At 48.7% G+C, this 24,786-nt stretch overlaps 7 protein-coding genes across 7 annotated transcripts; 3 read left to right on the top strand and 4 right to left on the bottom strand.

Moving 5' to 3' along the window:
* Positions 1-3,446: 3,446 nt before the first annotated feature.
* On the top strand, positions 3,447-5,645 carry N7508_004111 (DUF2457 domain-containing protein; the record flags this gene model as incomplete). Its single annotated transcript, XM_058462177.1, has 1 exon — positions 3,447-5,645. One exon carries the CDS (start codon positions 3,447-3,449, stop codon positions 5,643-5,645), a length of 2,199 nt encoding a protein of 732 aa, XP_058320802.1.
* Positions 5,646-6,461: 816 nt separating this feature from the next.
* Positions 6,462-7,833, top strand: sar1 (Arf family GTPase SAR1; the record flags this gene model as incomplete). The annotated part of the gene is made up of 5 exons (XM_058462176.1): positions 6,462-6,480; positions 6,832-6,935; positions 7,099-7,204; positions 7,320-7,619; positions 7,793-7,833. The coding sequence occupies 5 exons, from the start codon at positions 6,462-6,464 to the stop codon at positions 7,831-7,833; spliced, it is 570 nt and encodes a 189-aa protein (XP_058320801.1).
* Positions 7,834-9,016: 1,183 nt separating this feature from the next.
* glcA (type 1 serine/threonine-protein phosphatase catalytic subunit GLC7) lies at positions 9,017-10,424 on the bottom strand (the record flags this gene model as incomplete). Its single annotated transcript, XM_058462175.1, has 4 exons — positions 9,017-9,317; positions 9,378-9,677; positions 9,786-10,187; positions 10,248-10,424. 4 exons carry the CDS (start codon positions 10,422-10,424, stop codon positions 9,222-9,224), a joined length of 975 nt encoding a protein of 324 aa, XP_058320800.1. The 3' UTR covers positions 9,017-9,221.
* A 1,891-nt stretch (positions 10,425-12,315) lies between these two features.
* N7508_004108 (leucine-rich repeat domain-containing protein) lies at positions 12,316-14,799 on the bottom strand (the record flags this gene model as incomplete). Its single annotated transcript, XM_058462174.1, has 2 exons — positions 12,316-14,670; positions 14,758-14,799. The coding sequence occupies 2 exons, from the start codon at positions 14,797-14,799 to the stop codon at positions 12,316-12,318; spliced, it is 2,397 nt and encodes a 798-aa protein (XP_058320799.1).
* A 3,644-nt stretch (positions 14,800-18,443) lies between these two features.
* Positions 18,444-20,643, top strand: N7508_004107 (patatin-like phospholipase domain-containing protein; the record flags this gene model as incomplete). The annotated part of the gene is made up of 2 exons (XM_058462173.1): positions 18,444-19,883; positions 19,933-20,643. The coding sequence occupies 2 exons, from the start codon at positions 18,444-18,446 to the stop codon at positions 20,641-20,643; spliced, it is 2,151 nt and encodes a 716-aa protein (XP_058320798.1).
* A 2,156-nt stretch (positions 20,644-22,799) lies between these two features.
* N7508_004106 (TPR domain protein) lies at positions 22,800-23,282 on the bottom strand (the record flags this gene model as incomplete). Its single annotated transcript, XM_058462172.1, has 1 exon — positions 22,800-23,282. The coding sequence occupies one exon, from the start codon at positions 23,280-23,282 to the stop codon at positions 22,800-22,802; it is 483 nt and encodes a 160-aa protein (XP_058320797.1).
* Positions 23,283-23,374: 92 nt separating this feature from the next.
* Positions 23,375-24,270, bottom strand: N7508_004105 (TPR domain protein; the record flags this gene model as incomplete). Its single annotated transcript, XM_058462171.1, has 2 exons — positions 23,375-23,828; positions 23,879-24,270. The coding sequence occupies 2 exons, from the start codon at positions 24,268-24,270 to the stop codon at positions 23,375-23,377; spliced, it is 846 nt and encodes a 281-aa protein (XP_058320796.1).
* Between the last annotated feature and the right edge of the window lie 516 nt (positions 24,271-24,786).

Below are 24,786 nucleotides of genomic sequence, written 5' to 3'. Positions count from 1 at the left end.
TCTGCATTGCAGCGTGCAGCTCCAGCTATCCAATCTCACCTCGTAGTTCCCTCCACTTCCCCAGGTGGTGCTCCCGGTCAATCCTTTGTGTACACGCCTATTTAGATGATGTAGAGATCCCGCTCGTGCCATCTGTCCGGAGTCCGGTCTCCACCTGCACAGTTCACACCTTATTGCGGGACAGTCCTTGGCTCCATTTACATACATTTACGTGGTCAGTTATGGAGCACATCGTATGCTGTTGGGGTAGGCTCGGAGATGGAGACGGAGAACAGTGGGTCGGATTAGTTGTTAACGATCAATTGAGTATCTGCCACGATTGATGTTTCCATCCGTGCCACGAGCACAGTGCAACTATACAATCTCATCTCCAGTTCCCGTTTCACAATCTTCCCTATACTTGTATAGAATAGTATAGAATACGACGTGATCATTTGCTCTAGATACAGTACATCCACAGATCGGCGGAGATTAACAGTACTGCACGCCGCAAGGACATCCAACATTCAATTCAACATTCCCAGCATTTACTCGTAGGATTAGCAAATCTGTGGCCAAAATTGGGCGTGCGGAGAGCAAGGAAATGCAAGCCCAGCTTTCGGTGCTTTTCGTGAGGGGAGGCCAAGCCATTCTTTTCCCGTCGTCGCGGGAACTTTTGTTGTCCCGTACTGCATTAGTACACCTGTACGGACTACATTATTTACTCTACTTTGTACCTGTAAGCGATTCGATGGTGTTCTCTGCGCCCGGCGACCTTCCTGTAGGATGCAAAAAGGCAATCCCCCATATATGAAAGCGCGAATCGCTTTGCTTAGACCTTCCCGTCCCTGTTACAAGTAAAGTATGCTTCTGTTGGGGGTAAATTATAGATACATAGATACAGTACGTAAACCGATTGAGTGGTCGGAACGCTACTCTCAAACAGGAACTCCAACGCGAATGCGAACCGAGTCCATACTTAGGCCGCTCTACTACGGAGTATACGTAGCCAACGTCAATGCTAATCGCATCACTGCGCCTATCCTCACAATTTACCAGGTCCATCCCAGCTGCAACCCCGTTGCATTGCTAACAAGCTTCTTCTACAGTAAACATTCCATGTCAAAGCTCCCAACCGCTCAAGCTGTCTTGTCCTGTACTATGGGCTCGAGTGTTGCATTTGCATTTCGCATACTTCCGCACCACTGAGCTTGGCCTTTTACTACAGGGTCCATGCCTGCTCGCACAGATGCAGTGTGGGGAAGGGGGATCCCCTTGGATTCGCGAAGCTTTTCGAGATCTCAACTGGCTGCTGCATTACTGTCTACTTCTTTCATGTAGGGCCCTACCGGTTTTTTGTTGTTGGTTTGGTTTGGGAAATTATGGGCTGTTGGGCTGATTATTTCCGGGCCGGTTTTGCGACTCTTGGGCCTATGGTATTATGTTTTGTTTCTGTTTCTCTTCGGTTATTGTCCGGATTACTATACTGTATACATTATACAGGGAGTCAGCTGTTGGTTGGCTGTTTCTAGGGCTGATCCCGATCGCGGCTGACCGCTTCTCGTGCTTTTAACGTGGGCCCCTGTGTATGCCCCGATGCAGTGTCGAGTCATCGGGTCAGACATCGGATGGTTTTGGGGTTTCTATTTGTGTTCTTTGGGGCTATTGTGGAGATGATGATTAAGAGATAAACAACGCTGCCTATTAAATAACTCATTGTACAGGGTTGATCGGTGAAGAGGCATTGTATATGTATGCCCAATACTCTGCGATCATCGCTTCGCCTCTTTGAATGACGAAACAATGATGGATTACAGTATAGCTCAGCAAAGGGAGAGCCTGGCATCCCTATCACATTATTCGACTGCCTTTGGGCTTGGCATAGAAATCCGATAAACTGCAACTCTGTTTCTATGTTTATACATCTGTGCATGTATACCAGCAAAAGTGAAAGTAGCCAAGAGACTTCTTGCGGATCATGATGTGGATACTGCATACAAAAACACCATGTAGACTCCACCCGAGAAGCTCCGATAAAGTTCAGTCATGGGGGAAGACGATTCAGGTGGTGACTGTTTGGTTCATGTAACTCTACGTCACGATTCACTACCGCACTAGGAGTAAGGAATAAGCATCCAGGTATGACTCGGGGGATCGAAAACCGCCAAGCTACTAATGTGATAATCAGCGAACGTAGCGCGCACAGCGCGTTTATAGTTTCAAGACATTTTAGCAGAAATTCTGTTAGGGCAAGTTCAGGGCTCCGCTGTGTTCAGGCACCCCAATCGGCAGATCGTACAGGGGAATACCGTGGTTGGCTACTGTGAATGGCCACTATGACGGGAAAATGACAATACTTAGCTTGTGGCGATCAAACTTTGGCTACAGTGCAAGAGTGCACTGGTAAGTAACATTCACGTAGTAAGGAATATCTGGTGCTCGTATTTTCGTGTTTTGCTATAGGTCGGCTATTATTCGTGTGTTCAGAATTTTCTCCGTTCACCGATGGTTCGTGGGTGGATATAGCTGTCACTAGAAGTATTGGTCTAATGTGAGGGTGAAAGTAGGCCCTGAACCGGTTTAGCCTAAGCACAAAATCCCTCATAGACTCCACTACGGATTGACCCCTCGAAATGAAACCTTGGCTTTGTCTGTTTGACGCTATTAATATTAGTAGATGGCCGTAGCATTGGCATTGATTGTTAAGAATTCTGCTTTGCTGTACTATTACTAAGTTTTTGTAACTATTGAGTACTGTAGAATAACTAAATCCTTAGCGCAGTGGCAATGCAAATCTTTCTCGCATCTTACAAAAAATTACTAATTCTAATACTAATACCAATACCAATACAGTAAATGACCAAAAGGGAAATTAAAAAATCACCGCGCTAGTCCGAAAACGACAGTGCCGGACTGCCGTATCGTCACTCCCACTTCCTCCCCTCTCTGCACTTTCTACTCTTATGCTTCTTTATTTTGAACCTCTTCCCCCGTCTTTTTACCCCTTCTTTTCCTTTATATCTCCCTCTCCACTCTTCCATTTTCAACTCTTCACATTCTTGCTTTTTTCGCTGCACGGGCCCCAACGCAGTTCTAGCCTCAACATTGAGCCCATTCCTGAACACGGACAATTATCGATCTTGGCGAATATCCCACATTCGACACGATTACCCCCCTACTCTAGCCATGCGTTTTATATCATGACAAGCGTCCTCTCACGGGACATCTTGTGCTGCCCTCTGGGTCGATTCATATACCTGTGATCGATATCAGAGCATTGTTGGTTGAAAGACTTTGATACTTCGTCTATCAAGCAATAATTTACTGTCACCTTCGACTCGAGCCTACGCCAACCGCTTCGCCTTACCCTCCGGTTCCGATACGGACCACCTTACCTTTTCTTACTCTCTTGAAAGATGGCACAGACTCGCGGCGAAAGATCGTTTTCTTTTCACAACCTTTTGAAGATGCTCATTTCATCAAACTCGTCTACCACTCCCTCTCATGAGGAGGCTGAGATTGCGGAGGACGTCGATGAACCCCCGGATCACATCATGCACGCCACCCACATGAACCACATCAACTCCGACCAAATCGTCCTTGCGCGTCCCTCTGTGGACCGGAAGGAATCTCTGCTCACGCGCGCATTGAAGAGCAGCCCCGACATGCACCCCACCGACCCTCAGACTTCCATGCACGACTCCTACATGTACCGATCCTACCCTCACAGCAACATCAGTGGCATCTCCACAGCCGAACTCACCAGCGACGGTGGCCTTACAAGCCCTTCTCTATCCAACACACCCAGCCCGCCTCTACCTCCTCAAATGATGGGAAAGGCAGCAATGATGGGAAAGAAGGATTTGACCCCGAAGGTCAAGGTCGTTGATTCAAGCGAGACGACCGTGGAAGCCAACCTGGGCCGCAAGCGTTGCATTAGCTTTGCATGTGGCCGTAAGACAGATGACCAACCGAAAACACCCATATCACCCTCTGGGTCACAAACACTTCCGCCTCCGAAAGAAGTTTCTGAGGAGGAGGCCCCAATTCAGGAGATCAAGCGCCGGACGACCCTGACCTTTGTGTGTCCGGGCCGTGAGACTGTCAGCCCGAGAACTCGTTCTCCAGCTCGCAAGGGCATGTTTCGGTCACGGTGCCGCGGTTCCCCTGCTCCAGCTTCCCGCAAGCCCTCTATCGAGAAGACTCCCAAGCAAGCACAAACACCTACGGAGGAATCCGCTTCTGGATCTACCATTCGTACAGGTGTCCCCACTAGTGGACTTGGAAAGTTTGAAGAATCAGAAGCTACCCGCTTCCACGAGTTTGCTAGCTCCTTGGACGAAGACGATGAGTGGGTGATCAGGGAACCTACTTATACGGAGAAGATTACTTTGAACGACTGTATGAAGAAGGAATTTGCCATTCGACGACTTGGTGAACAGGCAGAGGAAGAGGCACTTGAGGAGGAAGACGATGCGGAAGACATCGCCGATGATGACTCAACGGTGCACGACTTTTCTTCTGACGATGGTAACGAGTCGGACAACGAGGCTGGATTTGCCGAGTCAGATGAGAGTGACGATGATGGCTCGGACTATGAGTTCTGGGCTCCATCGCTTGCTATTTCGGAGGTCACCGTACAACCTACCACCCAACCAAAAGAAACCCGCCCCGCACCTATGGAACGCCGTATTTCGAATATCTCCTTTGACTCCATGACGGATGACCACTCTAGTTGGCTCCCTGCCCCCGTTCAAAGATTGAACGCCCGTCGCCTTTCAAAAACCAAGAGTATCAAGATTCGCCCGAGAACTCCCAACCTGCCCGACAGTACCGATTTTGTCTGTGGAACCCTCGATGAGGACCGTCCCCTGGAAGCCGCCTACAAGTCCTGCTTGGAACAGCGCCGCCTCTCGAAGCAGATTCCTATCCCTCAGGACATCGACCCCAGTTTCCCTACCAGCGACCCCGAGGACGAGGAGGACATTGATCAATCTGACGATGATATCTCCGACATTCCTGTTGCGACTCACCGTGAGGAACCTAGAGGACGTCCAGAGGGGGATTCCCGTCACCCATCCCCCCTTCGCTCCCCTAAGCGTTTGATGTCCCCGCCGCCTCGTCGCCCTGGCCGTACCTCTCCCAAGCGACTCAAGTCTCCCCCTCCCCGCGTCCGTGCCAAGTCCCCACCTCCTCATGTGCGAGCCAAGTCTCCTACCCCGGCGAAGTGGGAATTTGCAGAGGACTTGCCTGTGGTCGAATCTCCTGAAGGTCTCAACATCAGTCACCTGGTCCAACGTCGTCCCTTGGTCCGCACCAAGTCTCTTCCCCGCACCCCTAATCCTTTCTTCGCCGACATGGACAAGGAACACCGCTGGCAGGGAATCCCACCCTTGTCTGAATCTCCCGAGCTCGAACATTCTCGCTCTCGCGAACTACACACTCGAGGTCCTGTTGACATTGTCGAGGGTCTCGAGAAAAAGCGCCAGAAACGCAAAGAAAAGTTCTGGCGCCAACACTGCCGCAAAGCTGCCAAAGAGCAGATGGGCAAACGGCCGGTCCCCGGCAAAGGAGCCGAACGGATGAAGGAGCTTGGCCTCGAAGTTGCTGAGAGGTGCAGAGCTTACGGCGTCGGTCAAGACGCCCAGCTCGTCCTATCCGTTTAGGTTTTCCATTCCTCGAACTTGCAAAGAAAGTTCCACCCTCCCGTTACGAACTGTACATATCTACATTACCTTCTTTCTACTTTTGGTTTGGGGTCTTTTTGCTTACCCTGCTCGGTTAGCGATCCGAGTGCCTTTCGCTTTTCGCTTTACATATTATTTTGCCTGCTTTGTGTTATCCACACAAGAGGTCTTTCCTTTTTCTCACTATATCCCTGTTGCTTTTAATTCCCACACGGAGGTGGTTCTTTCTTTGCATTTTCTGTTGGAAGTATATCTATATCTTTCCTTTCCCTCTCTTTCCTTGGGCTTGTCCTGGACTTGCTTCTGTGAGGTCGCTTTCTTTGGTCTTTTGCATGGTTATGGTGCATATACCCCCTTGAATTTGCTGCATTGTGAATAAAGAGATCCATCAGTTGATGAGAGTGAATATGAAATATTCGAGATATACTTGGAGTCATAGTAAGGGTAGACCAATAGTAGCAACGACGATAAGCAAATTGTCACGAAAACAGCACCAGCAACCTAAGAAAAGAGAATAACTATCACTAATACCCAAGCTAATTCCCCAAAAAAAATCCCAATACAAACCCAAGATAAGGCTTTGGGTACTAACTTATTAAGTCCTGACCTTCGCGGCGATTCCGCTCTCTGCCTGAGGCCTAAGGCCACAATCCCGAAAACAACATCAAACCTGTCTTCTTGGCCAACCCCCATCCACCATCCATCCACTTCTCTCCATTCACTGCTCCTCTGTGATCCCCCCCCCGCCCTGTCGCCTGTTTCTACTTGATTCACCTCTGACTTTGGCTTCTCAATATGTGGATCATTAACTGGTGTAAGTTTCCCCGATATCTCCATCGCAGCACGGCACCACACCACACCGCACCATACCATACACACCGCATACCGCCATCCTCATGGGACATGCTGAGACTGCGATATCATACCCACCAGCGAGATAAATAGTTTGCTTGGATATGAATATGGATATGAATAGAACTATACGACGTCTCTGTTCGAGCTGGGGCAGGGTGTGATGTCTCTCGGCTTCGGGTCTCGGGTCATGGCTGTTGCGCCGCGGTTGGGCCGCGGCTTGCTTTTGTGGTTGTTGCTTGTGATATGGGATCGTGTGCTGTGCTGGCAGATTATTCTACGAGGATGTACTGACATTCTTGATTTCTTGCAGTTTACGATGTTCTTGCTTCGCTTGGTCTGTTGAACAAGCATGCCAAGCTTCTCTTCCTTGGTCTTGATAATGCCGGAAAGACGACTTTGTTGCATATGTTGAAGGTAAGTTCTCTGGTTTTTAGTACTTTGGATATTGATGGAGAGAGATTGGGCTTGATGGTGCTGCATGGTTGTTTGGATCTAGTGCTTGAATTAAGCATTGAAGACTGGAGACCGGACGGACGTGGTATATGGATCCGATTGCTAATCATTTGTGAACCTACAGAACGACCGTGTCGCTGTCCTTCAGCCTACTGCTCACCCTACCTCCGAGGAGCTTGCCATCGGCAACAACCGCTTCACCACCTTTGATCTGGGTGGTCACCAGCAGGGTGAGTAAACCCCCCCCCCTCCCCCACAGTGCCAACAAGACATCAAAAGAACAGCGCACTATATGCACAGGCAAACCCATAAGCACAATTGACTAACAACAAACCTCCAATATAGCCCGTCGTCTCTGGAAGGACTACTTCCCCGAAGTTAGCGGCATCGTCTTCCTAGTCGACGCCAAGGACTACGAGCGTTTCCCCGAATCCAAGGCCGAGCTCGACGCTCTCCTCGCCATGGAGGAGCTCTCCAAGGTCCCTTTCCTCGTCCTCGGAAACAAGATCGACCACCCCGACGCCGTCAGCGAGGATGAGCTCCGCCACCAGCTTGGTCTGTACCAGACTACTGGTAAGGGCAAGGTCCCTCTCGAGGGTATCCGACCTATCGAGGTGTTCATGTGCAGTGTTGTCATGAGACAGGGTGAGTTATTGTCAATTTTCATCTCCAGCTCGAGTCAGAGTTGGGTTTGGCGCGGAGATGAATTCCGTATACAGCTACAATTTCGCGCGGACATCCATGCTCGTGCTGCAACTCGTTTCAGACCCCCAATTCTATTTCTTGATCATGGCTAACCTAATTTTTTTTCTCTGCAGGATACGGCGAGGGTATCAGATGGTTGTCCCAATACGTCTAAACGAGCTCCAAGCCTAATCCCCTCTTCCGCTATCGACACATCCACCATATCATACCCTTCCGATCCTGTTCAAAATGATATACAATCAAGTCTTTTGAATATCCCATCCCTCCCTCGCTTCCCCTTCTCACCACAACCTCCCCCCAATTCGAATCGAACTCAATCCAATTCAAATCCCCACATCTGAAAACCACCCGTGATCCAATGTTAAGCTTGCTTGCTTTCCTTGCTATACAACCTGCCATTGGACCGGTTTTACCTACATCACATAAACATCTTGCTGGTTTCGGCTGATGCTACGTCTTGATATGTATCCTTTTTTTATTATTGCTTTTCGCGCTTGGTCTGCTAGCTAGCCGGTTTTTTGTTCCTATAGTTCAAAGACTTTACTATTCTATTTTTGTTTGGGATTGTCTGGTGTATGTAGTGTAGCTTTCTTTTGAAGAACAGCGGAGGTGCTGCTCGAGTATGAAGCTTCGTTTTATAGGTATGGACGTCTTGGGGGATCTGAAGTGATGCAGTGGGGAATGAACTGTTTATTCATTTCAATTAAAGAATGACATGGACTTGCTACCTGCAACACAACAATGAACATAACCCACTCCAGGGACATCAAATGGGATCACATGGACAAATTCAACATCATCGGTCTTGTTTAGAGCGCTCGCTATGACGCAGAACCAAACTGGGACTGGCAAATAGCACAACACTTACGTTAGAGACAGACTTATCGGCCTCACTTCAAGACTTCAAGACCTCAAGACTTGTGGCTAGACAAGAAGGAAGGATGAGATAGACGAATAGAATTCGAAGTAAAGAGGAAAAAGAAATAACCAAAGCACACATGCGGTAAAGGGACACGGACACAAATAAGGAAGTCGAGAGAGAAAATAAAAAAAAGAAAGGAGAAAAGATATCTCAAATCCGATTCCCCTTCCTTCCTCCATTGCATCCAGAACAGACATGGGTTAGAAACAAGAACAGAGAAAGGGAACTCGAATAAGAAACGGTGTGAAAAAGACGAGGAAATAAGCATTTGAACTCCGCTCCGGAAGTACAGAGGTCGCGGTGGATCGGGTCAGGAAATGATGGAGACTGGTTTGTTTTTTTTGTTCGCATGTCGCACTGGGAGAGTCCGTGGGTTTGTGGCGAGAGAGATATGTTGAGACAGATTGATATTATCGGGGGTTGGCGGAGTTGAAGAATATCGGACTGTCCTCAGTGCGGATGAGGGGTTCCTCGGTCGTTCATCGTTTTCGTGGATCCGGAGGGACTCGCGGCGGGGGTTGTAGGTAGGATGGATGTCATGAGGGCGCTGTGAATGAGATTTGTGAAAGGCTTATCTCCGCCCGAACCTGCTGCAGATGGGGAAGCTCGTATTGATTCTTTTATTTCTTCTTTTGCTTTCGCGGAGGAGTGACGGGACCGCCGGCGCTCATGCCACCGTAAACGTACTTTTGCTTTTTCTCGGCTGGTTTCAGGATCTGCAGGAGTGAAATAGGTTAGAAAGAGGAGATAGAAGTCGAGGGGATTGAAGAACTCACCTGGAAGGAGCAGAGCAGACTCTCGTCTACGCTCATCATTGCACCTGCATTGTCGAATTCACCGCAGTAGTTGGGTGCACTGAATAGTGTAACCAGCTGGCGCTTGGAGAAGAATTCATATCCATCCTCAACAACTTGGTGTGCACGGCAGATCAGATCCATGTCGTGTTTTTGCAGGAAGCGTGAAACCACATCGGGGCCGAATGTGAATGAGACACCGCGATCGTTCTCGCTCCAGCCGGTGATATCTTTATCGGGGTCGGACCACAGGAGATCGCAAAGGAGACCGCAGTCGGGAATCTGTTTCAGTCAGTCATTTGGCCCTTAGCCGCGAGAAGCCCAGCGCCTCAAATTTATTCCCGCTATCAACTCCAGCCACAGGGGAATCAGAAATGAGGGGAAACTTACATCCGTGGGGCGCATGACACGACGAATCTGTTCCATCGAGTTGAGATCGGGGCTCAGACCACCGTGCATGGTGAAAATCTTCTCATCAATGATGGCGGCAATGGGGAGACAGTTGAAGCAGTCGGTAAAAGTCTTCCAGAGCTTGATGTTGTAACGGCGCTTGCATTCATCGTAGAAACCGTAAATACGGTTGATCGAGGCGCACTCGTGGTTGCCACGCAAAATGAAGAAGTTTTCGGGGTACTTGATCTTGTAAGCGAGCAAAAGGCAGATAGTCTCGAGAGACTGCTTGCCACGGTCGACATAGTCACCGAGGAAGAGGTAGTTTGCCTCTGGGGGGAAACCGCCGTATTCGAAAAGACGCAGGAGATCGTAGTATTGACCGTGGATATCACCGCAAATCTAGGGAGAGCCGACGCGTTAGACAAGCACTTTCGTGGGGTATCAGAGACAAAAACTCACCTTGATGGGCGCTTCCAGCTCCAGCAAAATCGGCTGAGAGATGAAGATTTCACGAGCCTTGGTGCAAAGATAACGGATTTCCGATTCGAGCAGCTGAACCTGCTTTCCAGGGCGGCTACCCCTCACCTCCAAGAGGCGGTCGATGATTGAGTCCAAATCGACTTCCTGGTCGGCCATAGCGTCGTTCTAAGGAAAAAAAACGAAAGAAAGAAATTGATGAAGAAAAGAGGAAGGGAACGCGGGAAGAGGGACTTCCGGAGCGATCGGGCGAGGAGAGCAGAGATTTGATGACGCGGCTATGTCCTGTTACTGTTTAACAAACAAGTTAACAACTCATTCAAAATTGAAATGATGTCCAGTCTGTGTCTCAAAATGCCCTGGGAGGCAAATTCGACGGACGCGCTCGGTTTTTCCCGTTGGGTTTTTTCTCCCCCCTTGGCGGTGGAGTTGGGAGCGAGCAACATCGGGAACAACAAAAAAAAACACTGGTGCCTACCAGAGATATTTCAAGACCAAAGAGATCTGAAGAAGGGCCCTAAACGGCCGCGTGAAGAATGATTTGGCAAAGATGCCCAGACGGGAGGGGACGGTGGTGCCTTATCCGACTCGCTTTCTGTACGATGCGCGGGGAGGAGGAAGGGGCGGGCTCGTAGACGCCTCAAAAGATAGATGAGGCTGAGCAAAGGCCGGAAACTAATGGGTTCGATGAAAGAAGCCGGAGGTCGAGATGAGGGATGAAGGTGAGCAGAAGAGCGAAAGAGAAGAATCTGGGAAAGGGAGGAAGATCTCAATCAAGGGAGAAAGATGAAAGAGAAGAGAAAAGGAGAATCACAGAGGAAGAGAGACAAGAGACAAGAAAGAGAGAACCTGTCGAGAGTTGTGAAGGAGAGAATCTTTTTGCAAAGCGGGAACTTCCATTTGTGTTCTTGTTTGGTCGGTTATATATAGACCTTGTTTTCCTACACTTGATCTACTACGTTTATTCCCCGTTGGATTTCTCTACGCTTTGACTGTTTATGCAAAATCTGTTGCATGACTTTCTGGCGTAGGTCGAGACTGCGCGCCGCGACGCCAAATGGGGTCCAAGCACATAGAGGCTGATAGAGTCTCGACGTGGACATGGGTCTATAATGGCATTGTAAGTTGCATTTCGATGTGTGTTTTATGGGATGGTTTATCTTATTGAGAATAAGTTTAAATTATATAGACTCTACGGCCAGGCAAGTGTTCTTATGGTAATGTTACAATCAGGGCCCTTTGGCGCCCTTCATACAATCTACATGGATAATCCGAGTCACTCGAGGATGTGCATAAGTGTGGTAGAAAGAGGGGTCAAATTAGAGTGAAAGCAATGCATAAGGCAGTATTCTAACTTCGAAGCTTCGTATAGAAACACTTTAATGTTTTGGAGCTTACCCATTCAAGACTCCTGTCGTACTGCTTTCCAGGGATGTCCTCAGATCCTACCAAGTATACAGAGAAGAGAAGTCAATATTCTCACGATGATATTATTCAAACTGATCGTATCTTGTGCCTCATGCTGCTAGTCCAGAAGTCATGGCTGATGCACAGGTAATCGCTCGAGAGAACCAGAGAAAAATATCAAGAGAAGGATGAACAAGAGGGGAATTAAGACAAAGATCCACCAACGCCAGCGTGCCCAAAAATCAAAAATCATACAATACACGCTCTAGCCGAAAACAAACCAAAATGTCTTTCACTGTGCCATCCATGAATCAAGATGACCAAGGGTCATCAGTGCATGCATTTTGAAAAGTGTAGAGGAATGGACAGAAACAGTGCGAAATCAAAGGCCGTAAATAAATCATACATCCAACCCACCATGGCTCGTAAGTCATCGAACGCCGAAAACAATGCATAGAATGGTTACCTGCCTGTATCAAGCGGCAAATACGTTGGTCAAATAGTCACTGGGGACTTTATGGGGTTGTCCCCATATAGAAGAGAAGAATCCGCCGGGCAGATTATGCCCACGGGAAAGGCGGAGATACCCAGGGTATGAGTAGGAAGCCCTGGGGCATATGAAGATGCAAATCGCAAATGCTTTTTATCCGCTAAGGGCATGGCCTCCACTGAGGATCGCTTGGGTGTTCGAGCGGGAAAGTGGCGGAGTGGAAAGATGAGCAGAATGATCTAAACCAACTCCTGAGATGTGGGCAAAGTCCTTATGAGAATTATTCCAGTCGCCTTCGCCGAGCACAGTAAGCCAATTATGTCCGACGTCCTGTCGGAGAACTTCCAAGTGCTGATGACAGAACTCTTCATCCATAGTCCTCTCTTTGCCTTGTGCCGGGTGTTTTAGTGCCGGGTTTGGGGAGTGCATAGGCTTGACAGGACTTTGGATGCTCGATGATCCGGATTGTGGTCCGCTATCCAGCCTCCACGGCTGTTCAACGGGGACCACAATGGAATGATCGACCGGCGCTTGGATATGCTGAATGGGAAGGACGGGAAGAGCGGTACTTCCCGAGGTCCCCAGTCCATCAGTGATGAATGGATTCTCCGCTGAGTGGTCAACTATCCTGCGTCGCTGGGTCTTCTTTCGGCGGTTGGTCGCACCATCAATCTCTTTCGGCGCTCCGTTCACACGCGAGTCTCCCTCGTCTTGTACCGGCTTGAGGACTGCAGTTTCTGGGGGAATGATAGTGATGGTAGACTTTTGCACGACCGTTGATTCATCAGCAGGCGCAGGCCGCATTATGGGCGCACCTTGAGGTTCTGCTACGCGCTCAGCGAGCTGCTTCCTCTCGGTATAACCCGGCCCTCTGCCGTCAATGATCATGTCCTCGGAATAACCAGGCGTTCGGCGGAACAGGTTCATGATCACGATTCGATATCCAGAGTGAGTCTTGACAAAGGGATTGCCGGAGACCCAGATCTCCCGTATCTCAGGGAGACTAGTCAACCGAGCGATCTCTGTCGGGTCCGTGAGGTTGTTGTCACGGAGATCCAATCTTTCCAACGAAAGCAATCGTTCAATACCCGCAAGTGATCGAAGGCGGTTTCCGCGGAGGTTGAGAGCAGTGATAGCAGGGAGAGGGTTCCGAGTAAGCGAGTGGAGCGATTCAATCATGCAATAGGACAAATTGAGAGCTCGCAGAGCCATCAAGGAAGCCAGACCATCGGGAATCTCGGTCAAGAGGTTCGACGACAGGTCTAGCGAGTTGAGAGAGTTGGCGACTGGGGCAAGACTGGCGGCGGAGACAGAGGTCAGGGAATTTTCGGGAAGCCCCAGGTGTCGCAGGAATCGCCATTTCGCGGGCGATAGAACATCGGCAAGGAGATTGGAGGAGCTTCCATTGCGATGGCCAGCTGAAATCTCACTAGATTCCGAGCTCGCAGAGCCAGTGCGTCGAATAATGCGATGGGACTGGCCTCGACGGTGGCCATGCTTGATTGGAGGACGAGTGGGCGAGATACTTCCGGCTCTCGTACGAATCTTGGCGCCTTCCGATCCCGCTCGCATCATCGGGGTGGACTTAGGACTGGAGCTAGTTCCAAGTGAAGTGTTCGCGATAGGAGACCCAGGCGCGGAGAGGGAAGAGTGATCGGAAGTGTGAACGGGTTGCGTGCTGGAGCTGTTGGTCCATCCCAAGGGCGGTGATTGTTGAGACTTGGCAGATCGTCGGCGTCGCTTATCAATGTCGTCCAATACGATCCTCGTCAACAGGTCGGCGGGATCATCCAGGTGCGCTCTCTTGATTGTCAAGCTGCGAAGTTGCTCGGACAATCGGTCCCAGCCGTAAAAGGAACGGTAGTCTAAATCAATAATCTCTAAAGCGCTCAAGTTCTTAAAAGAATGCAGCGGCACAGCCGTATCGAAAGGAAATTCTTCATATCCACTGATCAAAGGAGCTCGGTGGTCCGGGGCAAGGCGTAGGCAGGGAATCTTAGTGAAGGCGGAATAAAGGTACTTCAGATCCATATCCAAGGCAGCCTTTGCCTTTTCCGACTTGGAAGGGCTGTCCTTGGATCCCAGTCGGAAGGATGACCAGAGGTCGGTCATACCAGACATCACGCTACGCACGCTGGATACGGAGTGGATCGAGGCGCCATCGCCTCGAGACCTTTGTGGTTTATTCAAAAAGGAAACATAAGACTGCGAAACCTCGGTGTGGATGTTCTCCAGTCTGACATTCATAGGGCCCACGGTAATGCCCAGGTCCTCGAAGCTGGAGAGGAGGTAGAAGAGGTGATGGGGGGTCAGGGTCAATTTGGCGGTTTTGCTATTCTGCGAGGTAAATTTGAAAAAAGCGGCGGCTAAGTTCAGAGGAGCAGAGGAGAAGGAGCCAGAGCCCGAGGCGTTTGGGGACTGGGGAGTCACGGCATTTTTGGGTTGGCGGCGGAGTTGTAGCGCATTTGCGAGGGCCTTTTCATGGGTGCGAACGAAGCTGGCGACATTCTAATAAAGCAAACAACCGAGTTAATTCTCTGGGATTTCCACAAACAGAGTGGAGTCGCATATCCACAGAAATGTGAAAGTACCAACCTTGATAAAAAGCTGTCCATCCCCAGTGTTCAACTTCTCCATGGTGCGAATGGGTCCGGTGAAGCCGGGGGAAATCTGAAGATGAAGAACTCAACAGATACAACCAGGAGTAGTCGACATCTTGCTTGTGCGACCCGAGCGAGATCCCGAAGAAAAGATCGAGCGACGGCTCTGCAGGCGAGGGTTAGCCTGAATGGAGTTACAAGGGGAAATGACCACAGTACCTAGGAAAGAAGAAGAAAGGTGAGTCAACGTTATGACTCGACCTTGACCCGAAAAGGAGGGAGGGGAAAGATAAGTAGGTGAGGGAGAAGAAGAGAAGTCGAGGGTTTGAGGGCCACGGGGTAACTAAATAATAATACGCTTATCCTCAATACGATACGCAAATTTACCACTTGTATCAGCTGAGAGATAATAGATAGTCGCATGATATTCGATTTACTCTACGAATTTACGGTTTACTTATAAACTTATATCTGGCTTCTCTTCTGTTTTCTTTCTTTTCTTTTTACTTTCTCTCCTTTCCCTGTTTCAACTCAATTGTCCGTATCCAATTCGACCTATCGACTAATCTATCCCATGTACATGTAAAGCCCGGGATATTTACTAAACCCAGGTGGGTAGTGGCGAGCCTATGAAGGCGCCTAACAATTTAGTTTGATTTCCTGCCGCGTCTATATCAAAAGCCCGGTGTTTGCGAGGTAAATATTATATATGATTAGTCCGATGTGCTCCCCCCCCCCTCTCTCCCTGCATAAATTGGAACCGAAGAGCGTCAAACACTCACAGAGTAAAGAAACTCAGACCATAGTGGATCTGAGGGGCTCTCTTTGATCGACACAAAAATTATATACACCGGTAACATCTTCCCATTCATGCATTTGCAGCCCCTCCTACATATACACAGTCGAAACTTTCCCATGGTGGCGTTGATCAATCTCCGACGCAGCCACACGCAGGCAACTTTAGCCCACGATGCAGACCGGGTGGGAATGCCGAGAGGTTTAGTTGCCCCGTGCTCCCGTTGGCCCGCTTTTTTTCTCTTTTTTGTTGTCTTGTATTTTTTGGTAGATGCCCTTGCCGGAAATGCGGTTGGTCATCTGTAGGCGCTGAAGGGGGCAGCCGATCAAATTTGGGTTTAGGGGGTTGTGATCTCACGAGGCATGCCATTGGGCACATGCGGATATTTGCATACTCGGATGCCTCGTAGGAATATAGTGGCTCCCGGTCATTCGGAAAGAATTATAATAAAAAAGAGGACCTCTATAAAGTCGGGCAGAGCCAATCAGTCGGTGATTTAAATTCGCCATTACGCTATCTGGGATCGTCAAAGTCTCTGTTTTTCGCACTGACATCTGACATTCTTAAGTGGGTACTTGATGATTTTGACCCAAATGACATCAACTGATTTCTATAGTAAGACATGATCCCAAGTTGTGTATAGGATCCGGTAGACAATGGAGTCACACCGCTTGTATAGCGGGTACGGACGGTTGGTGGTTGCAAGGTTCGACTCAGCCCCTTCATCTATAGCCTCAACGTCTGACGGCATAGTATACGAGCCGTAGAATTATGTTTCTGTTATGTTTCAAGAGGTGAATTACCGTTATCCCTGGCGCGGGGTATAATTTTTATCTTAACATTCCTGTGAAAATGCGCCGCAAACGCTCGGTTCAACCTTTTTGACTCCGACGCATACAACTCTCTGCATCTTTCATGCGAGGAGCTCGCAGCATCCCTGCCGTTATTTAAGTATGTCTATCCTAGCACACACATGTACATATGGCCTCACCCTTTTGCTTCATCTTATTTCACGTTTCCCAGCCGATCGGGGGCTGAATGCCCCTCCTATCTCCCCCAGGAATGTTCACCACATGGTAATCAGGTAATCACCCAAGGGGGCGGGCACATGATGACGATTGACGCCCCTCCAGTGCATACTCCGTACTGGAGAGAGGTTACTGTATCAACAGTAAGTTGGCAGTAAATGCCTTCGGGCGTTGACCGGCCTCGGAGATCCGAGGCCACTTTCCCCACCCTTGGACGATCCCTCGAAGCGTGCGTGCGATATGATGAGCGTTTAAGCATGCTGATTGGGTGACACCCGGCATGATCATTTGGCTACCGCAATCCCTTTCGCAGTGATTGTGGCTCGCTGAATTTTTGCTTTTGTTCAGTTTGGGGGGTACTTACTGGTGGGTAATCTTCGTAAGGGGGGGGGAAGCTTTCTTGCTCGAGCAACGCCACACAATCTATACATATTTACCTCGATCAATGAGCAATCTGCATAGGGCTAAATAGGGAACCAGGGCGGACTCACAGAGATAGAAAATGCCAAGGGCCCTGAGAGCGGGGCATTGGAGGGCAGGGTTGCCTTGACATAGAATTCGCACTTAAGTTCGGGGCCGCCGGCAAGTTCAGGGATGTTGAAGAGGCTAACTCAACTTAATAAACCGTGCGGCTACGGCGCAAATGGGTCATTAATAAACTCCATGGGTCGCCACGAGGCAGGGGAGTGTGAGTTCGATTGTTCAAGAGTCGCTGATATACAGAGTCGATTGTGGCATCGCAAGTGGCAACAAGAAGCGATGGCTTGCGCAATGTTTACTTTTTTTTGGCACTGGATTTAGGAATTTAGCAGAATGATCAGCATGATCAGCGTCAAGGACGAACATGACCGAATGGAAAAACAAGTCCGGATTATCTTCGCTCGAAAGAGCCTAATTAGGGGACTCGTCCTGCATCCTCGTACACGACGCTAATGATTAGTTGCTGCCAATCATCCTAATCTGTGAATGGAGGCGTCTTCCAACACTCAGATCAGGTGATCAAGTTCACCTCTGACCTGACCTATAGTAGAAGATGGTGGCTGATATCTGATCTACTTTTTATGTCCGACATTGCGTACAAAAAACATTTCCCGGTCCTTGGTGCATGCAGCTAGAGGGATATTGACCCCGCCAACCCATGGGATGCTTTCCTGGGTCTCCAATTCGGCTGCGACAAACAAACTCTGCCGTCATGCCTACCAATCAGGGAAGGACACTGGTATCTTCCTTGGGATTCATGCTACCTCATCTAGCGGTGAGATTGAGTATACTTCTTTGAGACGAGAACGAAAAAATCTTGGATTTGCCTTTGAGATGAGCAGGACTGCCCCGCTCATTGGAACAACAGAGGAATTTGAGTTGAGGAATGTCAATTCCTCGCAGGGCGTGCGTGGAGGGGCACATTCCGAACACTCCCAATGCTGTCGCACGGTGGTATGGTCATACTCGAATGCCGTAGCATAGCATGGTAGGTTAATGCTAGCATTAGCCTTGTTGTCAAGGAACAAATCACTTACAGAGAACGTTGAGTTTAGGATGTTTGCCAGAGGTTGGCAACTATCGTCAATAGTTCACTTATCTTCACTTATCTCTCCCAGGACGGGACGATACCTCAAGTTCTCAATTCTTGGTACTTCCACTGTTTGGTACCTCGGCATCCATGGTTGACGATTTCTTATCTCGCGGGGAAGACATAGATGACTCAGCAGGTACAGTTGGTCTAGCCAGATCCGGCACTAGCGCAACGTGCGCGGAGATGGACAGACACGTGATATCAGCGTCATAGCTTCCCCAACCGGATTCCAGGTACCTTTGACGCCTCAACATTTGTTCTCGTCACTCCAGCATGTATTGAACATGACCACTGAGAAGAAGCCTGCAGTGTACGACCCCTACGATCCGGCCGGTCTACCCGATTTCGACCGCGATTTTATCGAACCCGATGAACTCGACCGATTCGAGAGGGCCCTGAATGCCCCAGAAGCGTCCCCATTGGTGGCCATCAATGACTGGCGCCCAATCAATCAAAGAGTCCGCAAGACCCGTGGCCGTCGCAAACCACCTAAACGAAGCAAGGATGAGACAAGAGAGGGGGTGTTATACACGGTGTTGAAATGGCCATTCCTGTTCACTGTTTTCACATGGATTACCGTCTTGGGCTTTGGATATGTGCTTATTCGAGTCTACATTTTCCTTTATGAGCAATGGGTAACATGGCGCGGCAAGAGGGAAAGACTGCGCCGGGAATTGTCTGCGCAGAGGAACTACCCAGATTGGTTGAAAGCGGCCCAGGCGCTAGACGTCCACCTCGGGACCCAAAATTGGAAACAGACCGATGAATACGCTTACTATGATCATCTTACAATCAACAAAGTGGTGGGACAGCTGAAGAAGGTCAGAGCGGACGTAGAACGCGAAACAGGAAATGGGCAGAGTGACTCGAGCGAAGTGTCGGCTATTGAAGAGCTTCGTACGTTATTGGAAGCTTGCGTCAAGAACAATTTCGCCGGTGTGGAGAACCCTCGGATATACAGCGAAACATACTCTGGGACCAAAGACTTGGTTCAAGAGTACATCGACGAGGTGCACGCGTGCATTGAACTCGTCCAAAACAGCAAGCAGGTTGACAAGGATGCCAAGTATCAGCTCTTCAAACACCTCGATACGAACTTCGGTCGCACTGCTCTTTGTCTGTCTGGTGGAGCTACATTCGCTTATTACCACTTTGGTGTAGTCAAGGCTCTGCTGGACAATGATGTCCTCCCAGAGATTATCACCGGAACATCAGGTGGAGCGCTAGTGGCGGGCTTGGTTGCGACCAGAACTGATGAGGAGCTGAAACAGCTGCTCGTTCCAGCCTTAGCACATCGGATTCGCGCATGTCACGAAAGGTTTCCTACATGGGTCCGTCGCTGGTGGCGAACTGGTGCTAGGTTTGATACTGTCGACTGGGCCCGACAGTGTGGTTGGTTCTGCAGGGGCTCAACTACGTTTCGGGAAGCTTACGAGCGGACCGGGCGCATCTTGAATGTCACCTGTGTGCCCTCAGATCCTCACTCGCCGACCATCCTGGCCAATTATCTGACATGCCCCGATTGCGTCATATGGAGTGCAGTGCTTGCTTCTGCGGCTGTTCCGGGCATTCTCAATCCGGTAGTCTTGATGACCAAAAAGCGTGATGGCACACTCAAGCCTTACTCGTTCGGACATAAATGGAAGGATGGTAGCCTGCGGACTGATATACCAATCAAAGCGCTGAATCTACATTTCAACGTCAACTTTACGATAGTATCCCAGGTAAGATTACCCTCGCTTCATTGTGCTATTTTGCCACTGACACTATCAGGTGAACCCCCACATCAACCTTTTCTTCTTTAGCTCTCGGGGAACCGTAGGGCGACCAGTCACGCACCGCAAGGGTCGTGGCTGGCGCGGCGGCTTCCTCGGCACTGCAATCGAACAGTATATCAAACTAGACCTCAACAAATGGCTCCGAGTTCTTCGGCATCTGGAGCTTCTCCCACGACCGATGGGGCAAGACTGGAGTGAGATTTGGTTGCAAAAATTCAGTGGCACTGTCACTATCTGGCCTAAGAGCATTCCCTCCGATTTTATCCACATTCTCTCCGACCCAAGCCCTGAACGTCTCGCTCGCATGATTCATGTCGGTCAGCAAAGCACATTCCCCAAAATCCAATTCATTCAAAACCGACTCAAAATCGAGAATGAAATTATGACAGGGCTTCAAGAATCCAAAATGGGTGGGCGCAGTCTCTCCCCAATTCTCTCTCGTCGTCTCCACAATACAGAAAGTGAGCATTCAGATCCCATGGAGGAACGTCTAGACGAAAATCTTCCAGAGCGCGAAAGCTCCAGCTACAAAGACGAGTCGCGGTTCGTCGACCTATCGGATAGCATATCCCAATCAACAGCCTCATCACGTCCTCAGACCCCGAGTTCCCGGCGGGGGAGCATCATGGAGGAAATGCGACGCCAGTCTGCTGTTTTCTTTGATGATGCGGACTCCTACGGGGACGAAGATCCAACGGTCATCTAAAATAAAACAAAAAAAATGATACATATATTCGCGGCTTGAGCGCTTCGGCAGTTCACTTCGAGCGGAGTCTTTCTGCTTCGGGGCACCTGCAGCTCTGCCTTGCGTCATTATACTTCCCGTCTCTACGTGAGATTCTGACAGGCGGCTCTTGCCGGTATTTGCGGGCACTTTCGGACACCACGCCCTACTATTCTTGTCTAGTGTTTTCCCATTTGGTTCTCGTTTAACTTCCTTTCATCAGCATAGCAGGGTGTCTTAAATCTTTTATTGATTATGCATATGGTCTTTTTGGCTTCGGCTATCTTTGCATTTGCCTAACACGCTACTTTATCTACTTTTTTGAGACGAGGGCTTTGTAATATACATAACCTACTGTACGAATATTATCTCGGTAATTTTAAACGAAGTGAAGTGGCTTAAACGTAGTCTCTAGTAAATACTAAAGGACATCATCTGCTGCATATCACCTTGGCGGAGCGGGGATGCGCCGTATGTGACATCAGTCTCTAGCCTTTTTAGAGACCCGTGGTATAATTAGGCTTTGCAAATTATGCTAGGCTTAATATATATATATGCGTTGTACTTTACTATTAGTGTAGATCAAACAACAACCAATATCAATATTGGTTAGGCCTACCTGTCATAGATATGTCATGTTGTAGATCAAATATATGTCCTACCCCTGCAGGGGAACAGCGCGCTGAACGCTTCTGCACGATTACATAGAGATACACATTACCCTATGCAAGGCTAAAGTAGTTTAAAGTAATTATATATGAAGCCGGGGGAATCGATGGATATGTTGACACCATTGAATGAGTTGGCTATAGACGAATATCGAATCCAGCATCGATGACATCTTGGGGTCAATGGTGAAATAAAGAAACGCTTATAGGCTGTAAGAGTTGTGGTTATGATATAAATTAAACGCTGTTGTTGAGTTAGTCTGTACGCTATAGATTGAGAACTCGACTGGTTCACGTCATTGTACATGAGATGGCTTGTTAGCTTCTTGTTGTATGGAGGTACAAAGCTTGGTATTAGGGATGTCTTATAACAACAAAGACGAAGCTTATTGTAAGAAAACTCGAATTGAGGAGCGAGAAGCGAAAACTTCAGTACTCGTGGTTGGCGTAGATGACTCAGACCCTGAAATCAACAGTGAGTGCTTGTATATCTTACAAGAACATGATCAACAAGCCAAAGACGACTATGTGATTGAAGTAAAGGAGATTGGCTTGTTTTTGAGATGGGCTATAGAGGGGCGCTGCGATATCAATTGCAACTTCCTTGTGGACTTCTTTAATCAAAATGTCATCCCTAGGACTGTAGACAAGACCCCTAGCGACAAAAAAGTTCTGCAAAAGCCTTTTGGTCGGATCATGGAGCAACTTGGTTCTGATTCTAACCTCCACGTTTTACGATTGATTTCTGAAAACTTGAACACCCTAAAGGCGACGTAGGCACCCTACCCCCTTTCATAATATTAAAGATTTTTTACTAACTTCTGTTAACTAGCTCTAGGGAAGTGTAGATGATCTCGCAACTAGTATGTATAGCAATAAAATGTGGGGAAAATTGCTCAATGATGATAACCCTGGAGCGGCCTTGACCCTGCTACGAAACGTGAGTCTATCTACTAATATTGTTTTCGTTTTTTGTTTTATCTTGAATTATACGCGCTGATTTACTGTAGACATCTGCCGTTTTCAATTATCGCAATTGGGGGCAAATCTTGGCGCACTCTAATAAAAAGCCTTGAATTCCGAGGTACAATTGAAAAGAGGGCGTATAAGAATATTGTCGTCTACAAGCTTATTGTCTGAGGTATATTAAAAAGTGTAGGTTCGTAATAGAGATACGCAATATTTTAGGGAAAAGACGTGCCCCCGACCCGCGGGCGGTTCCACTCGGGCTTCAATTACAGAAACAGACAGCGAAACAACTCATATTTGTGAGAATCTCTACAACTCTGATACTACAATTATGATTATATATACCTCGGAGAATTGCTGAGAGATTGATGTCAAGGTAATCTAACAATTCACCACCTTATAGACATCTCCGCAACAACCGTTTCCTTGATCCTTTGGTGTAGGAGTCCCGAGGCGGCAAAAGCATGGCAATTTGATTGGTACAACCGCAATTGCTAGCGATCAGTCGAGCGCCTGCTTGATGATACGCGCCTCAGGCTCATGGCCGAGACACGTAAGACATTCATGGTAGCCACGCAAGGCCCATACATTATTTGGGTGCTGATGAGCCCGGGTAAGAGAACCTTCAAGTCCAAGATCCTCCTGGGAAGATTTTTCCACATGACCTTGCTCGAGCATCAAAGCAGCATATGCGTGTCGGGTTGGTACCATCCACCCCCAAGGCTCGGTGTACCGGAGAGCATCGTCCGCGCGTACGGCTCTTCGCAGAATCTCGAAAGCTTTGTCATAGTCACCTCGACGGTATTCAATTTTGCCGTCTAACATAGCATCTGAGATTTTGAGGACGTCGGTTATCAGGTTCGGGAAGTCTTTGCGAGTAGGAGGGATAGTCTTTGCGGCAGCGTGATGAAGGTCTCGTTCCGTATCAGCCTTCCCAAGGTCGCCCGTTGCGGCCCAGGCAATAACTTTGCCATAGTGAATCATGGTGGTCGTGACACAATATAAAGCTTGGTCTTCTGGCAACAAGAGTTCTTTGATTTCATCCCACATCCCGAAACGAATGTAAACGTGCACTCTCACAGCCGCGAAAACTCCATCCAGTCAGCCATCGGCGGAGATCCGACTCGCAAAAGCTCGTCAGTGATAGAAGCTTCCATCAGGTCGGTAGCCTCCAGGGCGATCCTGCGCTGTCCAGACAACAAAGCCGCATATATTAGAGAGTGATAGTTGTGGAATCCATAGAAACTGTAGAAGTTCCTGGCCCCACGCTTTGCTAGAAATCTCTCGTCTGCCTTGACTGCCTCAGTGTTTGGGTCAATAGAAGCACGGTAGTCACCGACTAGGACATCTAGATGCGTCGGCATGTGGTGAATATGGCCTCCGTTTGGAACGATGTGCCGAAGCTTGTTAGCAGCAGGGAGTGCGACGGCGGGCGTATTTGACATTTCCATAAAATGGACCCAGAAGTGCAGAATGCCGGGGTGTATATCGGAAGCTCGATTTGCCAGAGCGGTTTCAAAGATTCCCGGACTTGATGAACAGGAGATCCCTTGATGGGAGCACCACTATGGACATGATACATCTTCCGAAGGGCGGTATGCATCAATGCATCCACGTAGAGAGTCGTATTATTCAGGTCATTTACCCCGTACGCCTGGTATACCTGTTCCATAGCAGCTGCGTAGGCTTTGTCCAGGGCTGAGCAGTCAGATACTGGGTTATTGACTGGGAAGTGGGATTGCATTGCCTTGATCAACGCCCGTTCGACCGGCGTGATCTCTCGTTCGTCAATCAAGTCCTCGGCCTCCTTGGATGCATGGTAGCAAATTTTGAAGACATGTTTCAGATCCGTGGGATCAAAGAGCCGCCTTGTTGTAGTTTGGGCCAGCTGCGTCGCAGAGCCCCCAGTAGGCCATGAGGCAGTTGGGGTCATGAGCAACAACTTGTTCAAAGCAACAATAAAATTCTTCATGATCGAAGGCGTATGACCGGAGCATGCCACGATCAACCCAAATCTGAGCATTCCGGCTTTCGCAGCTGACAAGAAAGGTGTTGGATCCCAAATCAAAATACTGTTCTGTTGGCGAAATTGGCGAAGGTAGCTGGGAAAGCTGGAAAGCAGACATATTCGCTGAACCGCTCACAGGATCTCGATCTAGAAAGGTGCCAATAGGGTCAAGAGACAGGTGGTTGTAAATTCAAGAAGTAATGAGTCGCACGGAACTGCAAGGTTTGGCAACTCTTATAGTCGCGGTGCTCTGTAGAATCCAGCCAATGACCAATTGGGATGGATTAATTTGAACTTCCAAAGAAGCCGTCGGCGGTTGTTTCGGTGCTTGCATCGGTGATTGTTCCGGCGAATGAATTGCAATATATCTTGTTCTCGCGGAGAGGTAAAGATAAATGGGTTAGAAAGAAAAAGTCTATTTGAAGTCCTTGAGGAAACGAGTAATTAAAATTTTGTTTCAAAGGATACCACCATAAGCCA

Source organism: Penicillium antarcticum (assembly GCF_028974205.1).
Source record: "Penicillium antarcticum strain IBT 31339 chromosome Unknown utg000004l_segment0_segment0, whole genome shotgun sequence".
NCBI lineage: Eukaryota > Fungi > Ascomycota > Eurotiomycetes > Eurotiales > Aspergillaceae > Penicillium > Penicillium antarcticum.
This window is presented reverse-complemented; position numbering and strand designations above follow the sequence as displayed.